The 16,181-nt window shown below is 36.6% G+C and overlaps 1 protein-coding gene across 1 annotated transcript in view; it reads right to left on the reverse strand.

Moving 5' to 3' along the window:
- The window catches only part of GABRG3 (gamma-aminobutyric acid type A receptor subunit gamma3), a 342,488-nt gene that overhangs the window by 308,752 nt on the left and 17,555 nt on the right, over positions 1-16,181 (reverse strand). The window contains exon 3 of the mRNA XM_075737535.1: positions 11,997-12,064. Within this exon, the coding sequence (XP_075593650.1) occupies positions 11,997-12,064 (68 nt within the window). The remainder of the gene's footprint in view (positions 1-11,996; positions 12,065-16,181) is intronic.

Genomic DNA, 16,181 nt, shown 5'->3' on the forward strand with positions numbered 1-16,181 from the left:
AGACTCTTGTAATTCTAGACCTATGGAAAGTTTAAAATTTGAGAGCTGCTAATCTGTTATTACAGCCTATGTATATGTACAGGCTAAGATATATTAGCAACAGAAAAAAAAAAAAAAGTATTTCAAGGTGCATGAGACTTAGGAAAGTATGGAGTTTTTTCCTGTGTCAGAAGTAAATTGATGTTTATATTTTTCCTACTAAAAAAGCTTACCCTCTCAATCTATTGATACAGATTTACTTGCACAATGCCAGCCAATGTAACTGCCAGAACAGGTACTTCTGTACCCAAGAGCTGTACCCAGTTGCTGATTCTCCAAGCACAGTGGGGCTTTCTTTATCAGCAAAATGCTTTTACTCTGTACTCTAGCTGATGGCTTTTCTGGTGAGGTATTTTGAAAGAAGTCACAGTCCAAAACACTTGTATGTCAGCAAAAATGTCATTCATAAATCTAGGCTAAACCGAAGAACAAGCAAAAGTTGACCATTCAATGCATCACCTATCATTGTTCCCATCGGCTAGAACATTCACACAACAACAGTTTAGCCAGACTTTCTGGAAATCCAAAAGAAACTTCTAAATAATTCTTTTAATCTATCTCTTTGCAGCTGGCTAATCTAGCTGTGCCAGAATCTACCAGTCCACTTAGGCAGCTCCCAATATATAGGTCCAATTTTATCTTTTTAAGGCGTTCTTCTAGGCTTCCTACATTTGTTTTCACTTTCGTTTTCTTTATACCATTCTTACAGTACCATCCAGATGGCAAAGAAATGCTCAGCCATATTTACATAAATACAGTTTCAGACACCAGAGAGTTAGAGAACACATTGCAAGGAAAATAACGAAGATAAATGTAGCAGCTTTCAGGTGAGTGCAATCAGACCATCTTGCAGTCTTTTTTTTTTTGTCTTTTTTTTTTATACACTCTACAAAAGAATGATATAATAGATTATAATATCATGCAAAAAAAACCCCAAACCCTCCTAATACCTAACCTTTTGTCTTGGTCTGGAAACAATGAAAAGTACTTAGGAAAAAAGAAATATGAAAGCAGCAGCCTATGGACTGATCAGCACATGTCCATTTATATTGATGCAGTCAGCCATTTATGTCAGGTGAGAACCTGGGCCCCCTGTGGAATTCAGAGCACAATTCAACCCCATCCAAAACAGAAGAAATTCCCCAATTTACTGGTGTTTCTCTTTGCAGTCTCCACAACAGTGCAAATTAAAAGAAAAGACAGAAGGCAGTGAGGATCCAATATGTCCTACTACCAAAATGAACCCTGGATTTCTTCGGATCTTATTATTAGCCTCTCAGTGTGGAATATTTTAGGAGAAAGTGGCTCAAATTTATGCCTGGCATAGTTCCATTCACTTCTCAAGAGATTAATTTAGCTCTTTTATTGTTTATGCTGTTTCACCCGTTGCACATAGGTATCAGCATAAGTCAGGAACAGAGACAAAATCATTGACTGCATTTACCTAGATCCTTATGTATGCCCTAATTGAATCACAAGCAAAAATGATTGCATGAACTGAATTTATCCAAAATTGTTAGTCTGATTTCAAACCAGCATCGAGAGGAGAAGCAAGCCTACATTATTCTGACCAAACAATATAGCTTGATAGCTCATCTCAGTGTCTAATGAAGTAATGTTTGCATAATGCATGAAGTCCAATTTAGGAAAATTGAAACTGCTTTGCCTTAAAGATGGCCAGATGTTTAGTGAGCATGTGATCAAGTGACAATTTCACCCAGAGAAATGAAGACCAAGAATGAGGCAGATAAGTAATACAGGAGGAAATTTTTCATTTCCATTTGCAGTGGGGAAGACCAGCAAACAGCTTGATGATCTCAATTCTTCAATTACTAGAACTAGTAAAATTAAGTAACTGACATTATTAGACAAAAAGATGTTTTATTACAATATAATAATCTCTATAGTTTAAAAGAATAAGGTCATACCTTTCTACAATTCATAATTTTGATTGTCTTGTAATTCAATCTCAATCTATAGATCTTATAGGTAACGAAAAAAACATACTATGCACACTGCAGCAAATATATCTCAGGGAAATATCCACCTGAATAGCCATTTGAAAGTACAGAACTATCAGAGTCTAACATCTGGAGTGTGTGTAAGCAGATGGCAGTTATTTCTTTGTCTCAGCTATCTGACACACTTTACCAAACATGAACTAGCAGCCAAAGCTCACTATCCCTTAAGCCCACTAGCCTCTGTTTCCAAGAATGCTTTTAAGATGCAAGGTCTGAAAACAGAAGTAATTTATTCGTATTGGGTAAACAATACAGCTGGAAAGAAATCGCAAAATCTTGGGCACACATGCCATTTTTCTGATCTGAGAGAGACATTGCAAACTTCAAGCCTGTTAAGACGAGTATGTTCTGGGTAAAAATAAGTTACATTAATCAACGGACAATCAAGATAAAGGTTAGTATGTACAACTGAATCAGGAAAAGGTGCAACAGACAGGAAAGGTGACAAGTAGTTACCACTTGCAGAGGTTACCAGGAGCACGAGTTGTACAGAGATATAAAGCCAATGCCTCTACTGAGATTGTGCTTTTCCATCTTCAACACAATTATGAACTTTAGTTTCCAGGCTTCTTCTTCTGAAGGTTTTAGTAATTTTTCTGGAGGATAAGGACCAGGAGGTCTGAAATAGCATGGCTGTCCTATGAAATGTACTCAAAACAGTAGCCAACCATTTTTGTCTTTCCTCCTCTGTTACAGTTCACTGTGATGCATCATATTTGTTCTGTTTCTCCCATACAGTCTTCACAGGAACTTTTGGCTGCATAGAAGATTATTAATACAGAAGTAGATTACATGATGGTTTAATCATCACTATGTCTATGTCAAACATGATGAAGTGTCTGCATGACCAAGGGTTTCTTCATTTTCCAAATATGCTTTCTTTATAACAGCTGTCCTAGTTTCCTTCCTTCAAACTTTGCTTTTTAAAATCTCAAGTCACAACAGGTACAACAACCCTACTATTACAACTTTTTTTTTTTAAAGACCAGAATTCCTATGGAAGAGTATTTACAGAAAGTGTCAAGAATTATACAGATTTCTTCTAAATTTCTAATCTCACCTAAATCAAGTATTCACTATCTATGCAAGGAAAATATCAGCAGAGTTCAGACTATATAAGTATTTAACAGCCATTGAAATTTGTGGTAAGTTAGGCACTGTAAGAAAGAGCTTGACATCTTCATATCTTTGTGAACATGGCCCTCGATTTGTCAAGTCATATGTATGAGAATTACAACAGGCTACTGTGCTAGGTATGTAATACCTCCCATAACCAAGTTCCTTAAGCACTTTTGAAAATTCTGTTCTCCTTGCAAAATATGCCAAATGCAAGCCAGAGAAAGCAAGAATCGGTGATCCCTGCTCCCATGTATCCCAGGGAATGCAGTTTCCTAGATAAGCTCCAAGCATACACATCTAGCCTTGGGGTAAGCACAGAAAACAGTCAGAAAAGAAGGTAGCAGCTTCTTTGGTTTAAGAATCTCACAACAACCTTGAGCATTTCATCTCTTAGACTCCTTATATTTACCTTTTAAAACTTAAAAAAACACTTAGTAAAATTATTATATTAACATTAAAATGTTTGTTGCTATTTTTAATGGAGTGAGTCTACTTCACTGTAATACCTAAGATGTTGAACTAATGCACATCCCAAACTCTATGGTCAAAATTGTTTGCTTCTGTGTAGTATGCAAAAAGCTAATAATTGTTACAAAAAACATCTTCCTCTCACCAAATTTCTTCAGCATTCAAGAGCTGCAAATGTCATTTGTGGAAGTAGGAAAAGAGACACAGGTTTCTGGGGCTGATAGCAGCTTTAGTGGCAGAAAACAGCTTGTCCAACACAGTATGTAGCAGAACCACCTCTATCTTACAAGTCTAATGAAAAGCAGATGCACAAGAAGACAGATGTCGAGAGAGCTTTGAGGAAGAAACCTAGGCAAACATACAAAGAACATCATAGAATATCACTATTTTTGACCACATAAAAGTCCCTTTTCCAGATCAATAAAGTAATAAATGATGACTGAAGTGATTTAAAAGAAGAATGTATGATGTTAACAAAAGCATGGAGGTGTTGGGTTACAGATACATCCCTGCAGTCTGTGGACTTTTTTAATTGCAGAAACAAAGCATTTGTTTTATTCTTCAGTTCTGTGTCATCACTCAACAGAAATACCTTGTCTGTACCAGAAAAAGGCATGTCTGAGTACTCAAGAGTCAAGGGATGCCATGTTCACTGAAAAAGCTTGAAGGGAAATGAAAAAGAATTCTCTAAAACTTATTTTTTCAGCAATGAGACAATAAAGGAAATTATGTCCAATTAGACTGATGACAAGCTCTCATGTGGAAAAAAATTAATGTACATGGGTTCTTCTGGGTTTTATTCATTGTAAGAGTGGTGTCAAAAATGAAGGGCATTGTTCTGATATTTAAATGACACTGATGAATAATATTAATACTTACCAACCAGAAAACCTTACAGAAACATGAAGACTCTTCTGTGACCCAATAAGGGATTATATGGGGTCACACTGTGTTCAGATGTTCCTTCCTAACTACAAGCACATTTATAATGCCACTGAAATCACTCCAGGATGCTGTGATGGCTGGGTCTCCATTCCCAAAACTTTATACTGGGAAATTTTACAAAAAATTGTCATTAGGACTGCTCTATTATTTACAGAAGGAATCAGCAACATTTGTTGGCTTCTTGGGTAAATCCACCACTGAAAGAACTAAGGAAGACCAAACTCTCAAAACCATGGTTTAAATTATGTCAATATGTCATGCAGGAATCCAATAAACAGGTGAACACAAAAGTAATTACTCTTTCATGGAGCAATCATGGAAAGCTCAAACTCTAAAAAAAAGTTGATAAATGCTTGACCAGTCAAAAACTAAATTGATTAGGCAAAGAGAACCTCAATTTACCCTAAAGTAATTCAATATCCTCTGCACCAATTTAGCCATAGCTTTTCTAAATCAACTTTCCCAAATGTTGGCAATAAAGAAAGCGAAGCTAGGTAGCACTGGATAGACAAGGAAGGCAACTGTTACTTTCTTAAGGAACTGTAACAGTGTGTACACTTACTCTGAAGCCTAGAACCTGCAGGCCCAAGAAATAAGTTATTGAAGTGAGAGAAATCAAGCAGAGGAACTGGCATCAGGCTGGAAAATAGTTTTTTTACATACTTTCTACAAATTCATTTGCAAAAAGATGAGGTACCTGTTAGATATTGTAGCACTGTTCAACTATGGAAAAAACATTCAGTCCAGCTGTTCTTCAGATCTTTTTGCAATGTTCATTACTGAGCAGATGAGACATTTCTTTCTCCTATATTACTGAAAGTAAATTTCTTATTTGCTATACGCCTTTTGAGACAACGCTAAGGCTAAGTCATCCGTATCTGACAATCCGCTTGAACTCAGATGTGACAGACCAGCAGACAGAAGATCAGTCTGTTACCAAAGACTTCAATAGAAACTATCATTCCTCCAAGAAGCAAACTGTATTTCCTGCTAATGTAGTAAATTATAGCAATAAGTATTTTACTCCTACACATCACAGTACACAAGCTTCATTACAGAAAAATGAATATTATGCTAGCCCACCCCCTTGCACCTCCAACAACAGCAGCCTCAGGCCTTTATCCAAGTGTCTATCAGCTAGGTCATATCTTAGTTACACAAAGTAGGGCTCTAGAGGAAACCAAAAGTAGAAACTGCCGAGGTGATATGTGAAAAAATCAATCCAAGCTCATTTTTTTCCCCTCCAGCTTCCTCCTTTCGACTCTGTTTCACTTTTGAGATTATATTAGCCTCTCACAGGCTCAATGATGGAACATAAGTCATAAATAGACTCAAGTTTCAGCTTATGACTACTATGTCCCAGAAACATTTTCATAGTGAGACATTGACTGCCAGAGCTTGAAGCAACAAGAATGAGTCTGTATGTGAGGTGATTTTGATTTATCAGCAAAAATCCATGCAGCTTAAAAGTTTTCTATAATTCATACCTTTTTAATCATGAGTGATCCAAATTTAATAGCAGTATATAAATATCCTCTAGCAATAAGAATAGTAACTTGATCATAATCTAGCAAAATGTCGAAGTGCATGATTAGTATCTTAGCCCTCGTAAATGAACAGACCCACTAAAACTAAAATTTAATCCAGGAATTGAGTGTTCTTTTAGGTCACAAAGCAAAAAAGAAGCTTATAAAATTTGCAGAAAAAAATACAATCATCCTGAGACATTCCCTTATTTTACAGATGATCTGAACTCACCAACTGGAAAACTCACCCCTCAAAAATAACAGAAACTACATCCCTACACAATTGCTTTACAAATATATTAAGTAAGACAGTGAGATACAGTTAGAAAAAAAACACTCCAAGTTAACAATGAACAAGAGGATATCAAGCTCGTGCTCAAATAGCATCTTGCACTACCTTTGAGAAGAAGCCTGTGAAGGAAATATTTGGGGCTACACAGTGGGGTGAAAAACAAATGAAATCTGGATTTAAATCAGCTTTGCCTTAGTATGTAAAGATTCACCAGGTTATGTTTCTATAATTGCAGATGCTCCAATAATAGTTTTAACTATCAAGTAAATAGACACAGAGACTAAAAATATGCAAGAAATTCAGACTTAATTATTAGCTTTGAATAATATTCTAGGCAAGTCTCCACATCAAGATTTTTTTTTAAATATCTATCATGTTTAGTGGAGAATCAAAATGAGCATGTGGGGACTTTGAAACTGAAGTTCAAGGAAGTCTATCAATACATTAGCAGGCAAAAAAGAGTAAAAATTGCTTTTATTCTACAACACTTAAATGAACAAAAGGGAAATACATCATCCATAATGATATACAATGTACCCTAGAAAGCGGACACAAAAGAATGATGAAACACACAAAAGGAACACTCTATGAATTACCTTTCCAGATTACCTGAGAATAAAGAGATGAGAATATATCCAGCAGATAACCAATTAATAGTTTTATGAACAGGTAAGTACAGTTTATAAGCTTGTTTCTCACACTGTCTCTTCAACATACTTCCTGTAAAGCTGCATTAAAATGAGATTCCAGTTGCTAAAACCATATAGGTGTCAAATTCTTTCTTTGCCAGCAATTTGTGCTGCAGTCTCAGATTCCTGTAGCTACTCAGTTAAGAGTATATGTGTGTACACACAAACACACAGACTTTGATACTATTGAGATTTAATAGTCTATGTAATCTCAGTGTGTTTACATTTCTGTCTCACAAAATTACTTCTAGGGGATTTCTTTTCCCATCAGTTACATCTGATTCCCACTTTGCATATTGACATGGTCTCTTTCCTTTTTCTATTCCTTTATACCCAAGCCAGTACTGCTTATCTGTAGAAAACCAGGCTACAGTAAGCTGTATTAAGATCTAAGTTTTATAAAGCAAATTATAAACCTTTGCTGTTGTTGACAAGAACTGGGTTATTGACAAAAATTGGAGCATGGATTTTAATGCAAAAGCATATGCTTCCTGGACACCATTTTGAATAGGAAGTGTTAAAAAAAAAGACACAAAGATATGAAAACTGAGTGATATAGAACTCATACACCTGTTTTACAATATAAAGTGTGGGGGAAAAATAAAAACAAGATTGCAGATGAATTTTCAAATTTAAAAAAATCACTTAGAAAACCCCTAACAGCAGTGGAAGCATGCTGATTATGATTACAGATATAACAAAGTTTTTAAATACAGAAAAGATTGAAGTAAAATCTTGCAATAGAATTGAATATTGCATCCTAGAAGTCAGGGTCTCTAATGTCATTTCAACATGAAATGGGAAGTTGCAGATTTCTGTAACTTACTTTATGAGGAGATGAAAACCAAGACAAAGGAATATAATATGCACACAGGACGATTTAATTTGGGTCAGAACATCCATGTGTCATTTACTTTTAAATCAACCAGTTTATGTTTCTTTTAAATCAGTCCAAGCTCACACCCCATTATTTTTTTTATAATGGACAGGCATTGATATTTATATTAGATGGCTTTTATCTGTTAAAAAACCACCCTAAAATTTTTGAATGGGCATTCAAACATGTCAGAGTTTTAAATTTCAAAATACTCTTAGCTAGTATCAATCATTTCTGTCATTTCATAACATCATGCCATAGCTCAAAATGCTGAAATTACTTTTTTCCTCAAAGCCATTGCCACTTGAGACGACCTCCTAGTATCACTCAGTTCATTATTCAGCCTGCTTTTACTTCTTTATGCTTACACAATTCCTATTTCTTGCTACTTAACATTAGCTTTTTTCAGACCATGCCCAAAAGAAATCTTCCACGTCACAGACAAAGAAAGAGTCGCCACTCTTTCTATCCACTATCCAGAAAACAAGTTTTCTATCACACCACTATCCAGAAAACAAGTTTCTATTGTCATCATAAAGATGTTATAATGATAAGTATCTAATAGAAGAGCATCTACATTACCTTCTCACAATCACTCCTGTTTTTTCTGGAAATCTTGAGGTTCTAAATAAATATATTTGAAAGCAACAACGAAATGAGTCACTGGTAAAGCCTTTAGGGGAAGTGGTATAAACACTCTGCAAACAGTCTGGAATGCTGGGTCAGCCATGTATTCCTGTGGATTACACCATATTTGTCACAGAGAACATTATCTTTCCCTTGACTGTAAGCCTTTTTGAAGGGATCCCTTCCCCTTGTGGCACTTCCAGCCTCAACCTAAGAGGATTTCTCTTTCCTCAGGACCACAAGTATTCATGTACAATTAATCTGAAGTTATCTTTGCTGTAGGTAGGTGTCTGGTAGCAACTTTTTCCTGACTGTTAAAGAAACAGTGAGATATTCATATTCATACTCAAGTCTAATCATAATTACAACAAAGTTATTGACATCTGAAAAGCTTTGCTCTACAAAATTGGCTTGAACATTCAACTGAACACTCATTGAATAGATAACTTAAAGAAAATTATTTTACTTTCTAGGTTTCACCCACAGGATGACAAGCGCTGATGAAAACTGATAAGAAAATATACCTGCAGAGTTTGATCTCTAGAGAAGCTCCACATGATATTCCCTCAGAAGAGCTGCAGATTAAGAAAAAAGGGATAGAGCTAAGGGCTAAGTTTGGAAGTACACAGCAGGGAAGTCCTCCTTGTACATGTTGATGATCTCACTCTTGAAATAGAAGAGATGGAAATCAAGGTAATCATCTTTTTTTTTTGCTCAATCAACTACCATCTTGCCGAGTTACCTTGACAGAATAGCTCAACTTTTAATAATAATTTAGAGGAGAAAAGCTAAAAGTTCCTGTCCTGCTGAGAAATATAGCATATGTAGATTCCCGCAAGAATACTTTTTTTTTCCCTCTCAGAATACTATTCTAAATTCTGTACACGATTTTCACACACATTCCTCTCCCTTTGAGAGTTCAGTTGTATGACAGGAATAAGACTGAAGATGGTCCTTTCCCTCTTCTTCATCTGCCACAGGTAATTTCCAGCTATTGTTTCTGTTCAAATGTTTGTGTACCCATGCTCCAGCAGTGCACAGGCTATATCAAAACCTGCTTACTTAAAAATAAATAAATTATTTTTTAAATTATTATTTTCTATTCCAAAAATTGTTTAATTTTTTTTTTTTTCAGTAGAGGATCATAGAGCTACTGCATACTGTAGCCAAATAGTTGAAATAAGACCAATGGGGGAAAAAGTACCTCAATCAGTTCTGCCACTCGAGACACAAGCTATCATACAGCACCCACCATAGCTTGTAGCTTTGTGAGGAGGATATCCCATCTTCATTGTAAATTTGAGACTGTGAACTCATTTCTGCTCTCTCATGTAAGTTTGGACAAACACCAAAGAAACAGACCAGAAATGGAGCTTTTGGACAAAAGTTTGCTACATTTGAGTGCCTAACGTTAATCTCCAATATTGATAATTAGGTCTGAGAACACAAGTAAAAGTCAAAGTGCTTAGCTAGTTCAGATTCAGTTTCAGTGGGATATACTGTCCACAAGCATATCTGAAACAAGGTCCATTTCTATTCAAAAGTTTAAATATAGCTTTAAGCAGACTTGAGTCCTTAAAACTTCAGGTACCTACATTTTATATTTCATCATTGTTTTATTCATCATTCTGCCCTTACAGATTATACATAGCTTTTTTCAGCTGTAACCAAGAAATATCTCCACACCGCACACTCATTAACTATCCTAATAAGACCATCTACTATCAAAGAGATAGAGTATGCATTTTTTAAATTGATAACTTGGTGCATCTTTCCATCTTGGTGCCATAAGATATCCTGAACTCAAAGTTAAGGGATAAGTAAACTAGTCACGTTTTGATTGTGCCATAATAATCTTCCAAGAACCACTTGTTCCTTCTATTATTATTTTTTTCCTTCTCCCTATCTATCTGTAGCGGTTCCAATCAAATGCTTTCTTAATTATTACTCCACATACATTTCCAGCACACTAAAATGCTACTTACAAGCTAATTCAGAAGGGCAAAGGGCAAAAAGACTTCGAAAAGTAAGCATCCTCACCATTGTCCCCATTGCTTTTGAACAGAGGACCCATTCCTAGAGTATACGTAAATGCAAGCCATAGGACTGTAAGCAGAATAGACCTTGGGATAGATCATTCCCTGGACAAGTCATTTTGGTACGCAGTTGGGGAAGGGCAAGATAATTAGCTATTTATTAGTTCAAGAATGGTAGGTACTCCCATTGCTTGACATTCAGTGCTTCACATGAAATATGACCAATACATTTCACATTCTTTGAATATGTGGCCAAGTTGTTCCCAGCACATAATTTGTTCTGTCTTTACTTGTCAGATTTCCCATTGCCAGGGGGCAGAGGAGTCTCTGACCACCCAGTATTTGACATGCTGCAATAATTTACATTCTCCCATATACACAGGCAAAACCAAACACTCAGGCTGAATTACGACCTTTCAAATTCAGGAGGTTTTGTTCCAAAAACACAAAACATACATGCAGTGCATTTATTGGATTCTTATATGACCATGGTACACAGCAGCCTTTGAATATCATTGTGAACAAGAGAAAGTCATTGCTTTCAAGAGTTTAGTATAAGAGCTTTAAGGAAATGAAGATATTAACAGGTCCTCCGTTTCCAAGTTGTATTAAGGAAAAATTCAGCCTAGTTTACAAAGAGGAATATTGTGCTGCATTCAAACTTGAAGTTGCACAAGCAGCCACAGTAACCCATACCTCCATAGCTACATAAACACCCAGCTTGCTTTCTAAGTCTGAATGTGTTGCTGCAGAGCTGGGGAATGTCCTGGAGTTAAGATCACCACAACAACTGACCAACTGTTATGTTTTCCTAGGTTCACTATTGCCATGCTATCACACAGACTCTTTCAGCTTCTCTTGCCTTTACACATGCAGTACAGTTATGTATAATTTCTTCAAAATTATACTTTAAGGCTAAAGATTGTTGATAACTCAGTGAAAGAAAAGTAACCACTGAAGAGATAATAAATTACAAATAAATATACTAATAATATGTGATGACTCTCATTAACTCCACGTTATGATGCTCTATATATTCAATTGACTCTTGAATCATTAATTCAAGAATTTTCTTGACAATAGCTTTGCCTCATACTTATTTTTTCCTAAGATGGCTATTTTACCATTCAAGATCTACCAGCATTTTGTGCTAGACAACACAGAGCATAATATTGCTTGTAGTTTGTTCTTCTCTTCAAGAAACACAAGAGTCATCTGAAAAACAGAGCTATAGCTGAAAACAGAACTAAATCAGAAATCGAAACAACTTATCCCAGTAGTATTTATTGCCTTTTTTAAAAGCTAGTATTGATGCCAAGACCACCAATCCAGATAAAAATCTTTGTTTGTCACTTACCATATTTATTGATGATACAGGACCAATGCTGTTGACATAAATGTCAACATCAATAACTGTTGGTTTTACTGTGGAGAAAAAAAAAATGTTTAATATTATTTTGCAGAAAACATAAGTAATCACTTTAAATATTTCCTTCCCTGATAACTGTAAGGTCTACTCTTAAGGTAGAACTACTGAGAAATATGGATTATGTATTTTTCAGGAAGACAAGATTCTTTTTTCCTCCTACCCAACAAAAATTGCCATAAATTGCAGCCTGTACCACTTTATCATCATGATCTCCATTTATCTCAGCAGCAATTTGTTAAAAGAAACTTTCATTGCTAAGCATAGTGGCTCAAAGTCAAAACCTATGATGACTGACATGAAACTAGAAATAATGCAGCATATCACTTTTTCCCATTGCCTGAACACGCAGGTCCTTTAGCATGTTTGTTCCACACCAAAAAATCTTTCCAGGTTTTCCCATCTCATCAGCCCTGAAATCACCCAAACTTAGAGTAAAATCACTGTTAAAGCCATTTAGCTAAACCTAAGCAACGTCTCCTTTCAATTTAGATTCAACCCTTTCAGCCCACGTTGCCCTTGCACTCTTTCATTCAAAGGGTTTTGAATTTGATTTGGTTTAGTCAATGCAAGTTTCTCACAAGATCTTCCATGTTTTCAGACTTCCAGGGTTTAATAGGCCAGGACAAGCTCTGTACTCCTTTCTTTAGCTGAAGCTACTAGGATTTATCTTCCTTTTAGCATCTTTGATGTCAGTCTACCTGCTGGATATTACTCAAATAGCTCTTACTGGAGACATAGCCTAACTGTAAAACAATGCCACTCTTACACTGAAAGGAATGTTGGTTTTTTTACTTATACTGCCCTCCTTCTGAAACCACAGGGTATACATTAACCTCCAAACTGAGATGTAAATTGGTGGTTTACTTTCTCCAGAGTTAGCTGACACAAAACTAAGTAAGTATAAATCCTGTTCTAATCTGCATAGTCAGAATTGATGCAAACTTGGCCCTACTAGGCCAACAGCTTGTATTAGACATCTCCCTTTCCCACAGAGGCACCTTCTCCTGTCCATGGTCTTTAAAAATCTCCACAGAACAATTCAAAACACTGAAGTTTGGGAACTATCCTGAAGTCAAGACTTTTTTTTGCAACAATCCCCAAGCACAACAGAATGAGGAAATGCAGGTACATCAGTGACTGAAAACTCAGAGAGCTTTCCTCGGGGAAGATACTGAGCAGAGAAATGAGGAACAGTTAAATACCACAGTTCTGTGGGAAGCTTATCTCAGGTGGGTAACAATTTGTCTAAAGCTTAAGAAGTCATCCAGCACAAAGCTCAAGATAGACAGCAATCTTCACATGTAAAGCATGACCAGCAGGTCAAGGGAGGTGATTCTGCCCCTCTACTCTGCTCTCATGAGACCCCACCTGGAGTACTGTGTCCAGCTCTAGGGTCCTCAGTGTAAGACATGTTGCTGTTGGAGAACGTCCACAGCAGTGCCACGAAGATGATCAGAGGGCTGGAGAACCTCTCCTATGAAGACAGGCTGAGAGAGTTGGGGTTGTTCAGCTTGGAGAAGAGAAGGCTCTGGGGAGACCTTAGAGCAGCCTTCCAGTGCCTAAAGGGGCCTACAGGAAAGTGGGAGAGGGACTGTTTACAATGGCAAGTAGTGATAGGACAAGGGGTAATGGTTTTAAGCTAAAAGAGAGTAGATTTAGATTAGATATAAGGAAAAAAATTCTTCCCTATGAGAGTGGTGAGACACTGGAACAGGTTGTCCAGAGAAGCTGTGGATGCCCCCTCCCTGGAAGTGTTCAAGGCCAGGTTGGATGGGGCTTTGGGCAACCTGGTCTAGTGGAGGGTGTCCCTGCCCATGGCAGGGGGGTTGGAACTAGATGATCTTTGAGGTCCCTTCCAATCCAAACCATTCTATGATTCTATGCTTCCATGTACATACACCCCCTAATTTAATGCCTAACAGAGTAAAAATGAGATGCCAAGGAGTTTTAAAGTACCTGAAAAGATAGATGGCTCTCAAAAAATAGGCAGGCTGACTTGTCACGTAAGACTTTGGTATGTACATGTCATTAGGAAGACTAGATTTAATGTTGCAAAAACAGACATTAAAGTGGGTACAAACAGTGGTTAAAGATGATAACCATTCTCTCTAATTCATTAAGTACCACACACTTTTTTGACTGCATATGGTCAGAACATCCAGGATTATTTAAGGTCATGGTTTCAAATTGTCTGAAGTAGTGGCTTATAAACTCAGATCTTCCCTTCAGCAAAAGAAAATCTGAACTCAGCTGAACAAGCACAACTGATTAATGCAACTCTAATTGTACCCAGCTAATAACTAAATAGGAGTCTAGCAGCTTCTGGTAATGAGACTTGCCTCAAAATGAAGTAATAAATGTCATTACATAGGAATTGGTAATAGCGGGGAACTACAGCTAGCTCTTTTACCAAGATAGCATACATGGAATAAAGGGCTCTGATCTTTTCAGGGCTTATGCATGTATCTAGCTGGAATTTCAGAACTAAAGAGTTCTGGTGAACATTAATGGGACTGCAACTAAATCTTGTCAGGATTTGGGACAAAGTTCAGGACTAGAACACAGTGCTTGGAATCCATTTTGGTTTAATCATTGCAGTTAAGTATATAAATAGATTGAGATGATAATTTCTCCTGAATATGCTGGGCCAAATTCTCTTCCGGTGCAAAAAAAGTGAAGCACTGTTAATGCTAAAGAGAATTCGGTCTTACTCACAGTAAAGGTCTAATCTTGAAATAGAAGAAAACTAAGCAGCAGCCACTTTTATGTCAAATAAAATCAGCATCTAGACTCAGACATTGCAGGTGAAATTCAAATTAAAAAAAAAAACCATAAAACTACAGGTAAGTTATTATATCATTACAACAATAAAAAAGACTGGAAGTTCCTTTGAATGATATTTTGCTTTCCTAGGCAGAGGCAGAAAATACAATTGTAATACGATTGTATGGTAAATATGTGTTCAGGTTTTGAAAGAAAAGACAGAAGAGTACAGTTCTTGTTGCATGTGGCCTCACAAGGATATAAACAGATATAAACTGGGAGAACTTTCAGGGATAAATTTTAGATTTGTTATCATAGGGTTTTAACTCAAAATATGAATCATGATGGGGCAAAGATTTTAAGATTGCTTCATCCGCAATGCATTATGAAAAATAAATTAACTGAGTCTTAAAGTTATCATGTCTTATTAGAAAGAACTCATCCTCTACCAGTCTTCAAAATAAACTGAGTTTCACAGAAAGACATAAATAGTTACACTGCCAATTATTTCAAGGTCTGCTCAGTTTTTCTGTATACTACATGCATTTGTGAACACTCAGTTCATGGACTGATTTAAGCCATGCATGGAGTTGCTGAGCTGCAGATGGAGTCTTTTTTCTTGCACTAAGAAAGTCCTCACAGTCTTGTTGACTGAATGAAAGTGTTAATACCTCACTAAAAGTTGGCAATAAGATTACAAATGGATGCACAGCTCGAGTACTGTTTTGATATTGGCATCAGCCCAAAATAGTTCTAAAGAGCTGTTAGAAACTTAGAAAAATTACTGGCAAAACCACGTGTATATCACATGCAGGACAGCAATTAAAGGTTGTCAACAAATGTACCAACCTTCTCAAAGTTCTTTGAAATATTCTTTGATATATGGTAGTTAACTTCCCCTAAAAGACAATGTAAGCACATCCAAGTGACTGCAGTGTTATGTTGCTACACAGTGCTATCTAAGGTTAGCTTACTGCTTATCAATCACAATCATTTCATCTTCAAACATGTTGGTTTTAATTGAGGAGGGGATTTATCAAGCCAATCAAAATATCTGCAAAAAACCCCAAACAACTAAGGTCACGCCAATATTTAGCTAATAGTCGCCATCCCATCCAAATGCCATGGCTTTGGGACAGACGGAGTGTTTATATTCCGGTCAGCCTTGTGACTATCACATTGCAAAGACACATCTGAGTAAAATTTGTCTACACACTTCAGACAGTTCAAAAGACACCTAGCCACAGGAGTTATGAGTCCAATGCTGCCTGCAAAACTCACTAAGAAGCCAGGTGGACACTTAGACAATTAGTGTAAAACTAGGTCGGGTATGTCTGGACAACAACAAAA

Source organism: Balearica regulorum, chromosome 1, assembly GCF_011004875.1.
Source record: "Balearica regulorum gibbericeps isolate bBalReg1 chromosome 1, bBalReg1.pri, whole genome shotgun sequence".
NCBI lineage: Eukaryota > Metazoa > Chordata > Aves > Gruiformes > Gruidae > Balearica > Balearica regulorum.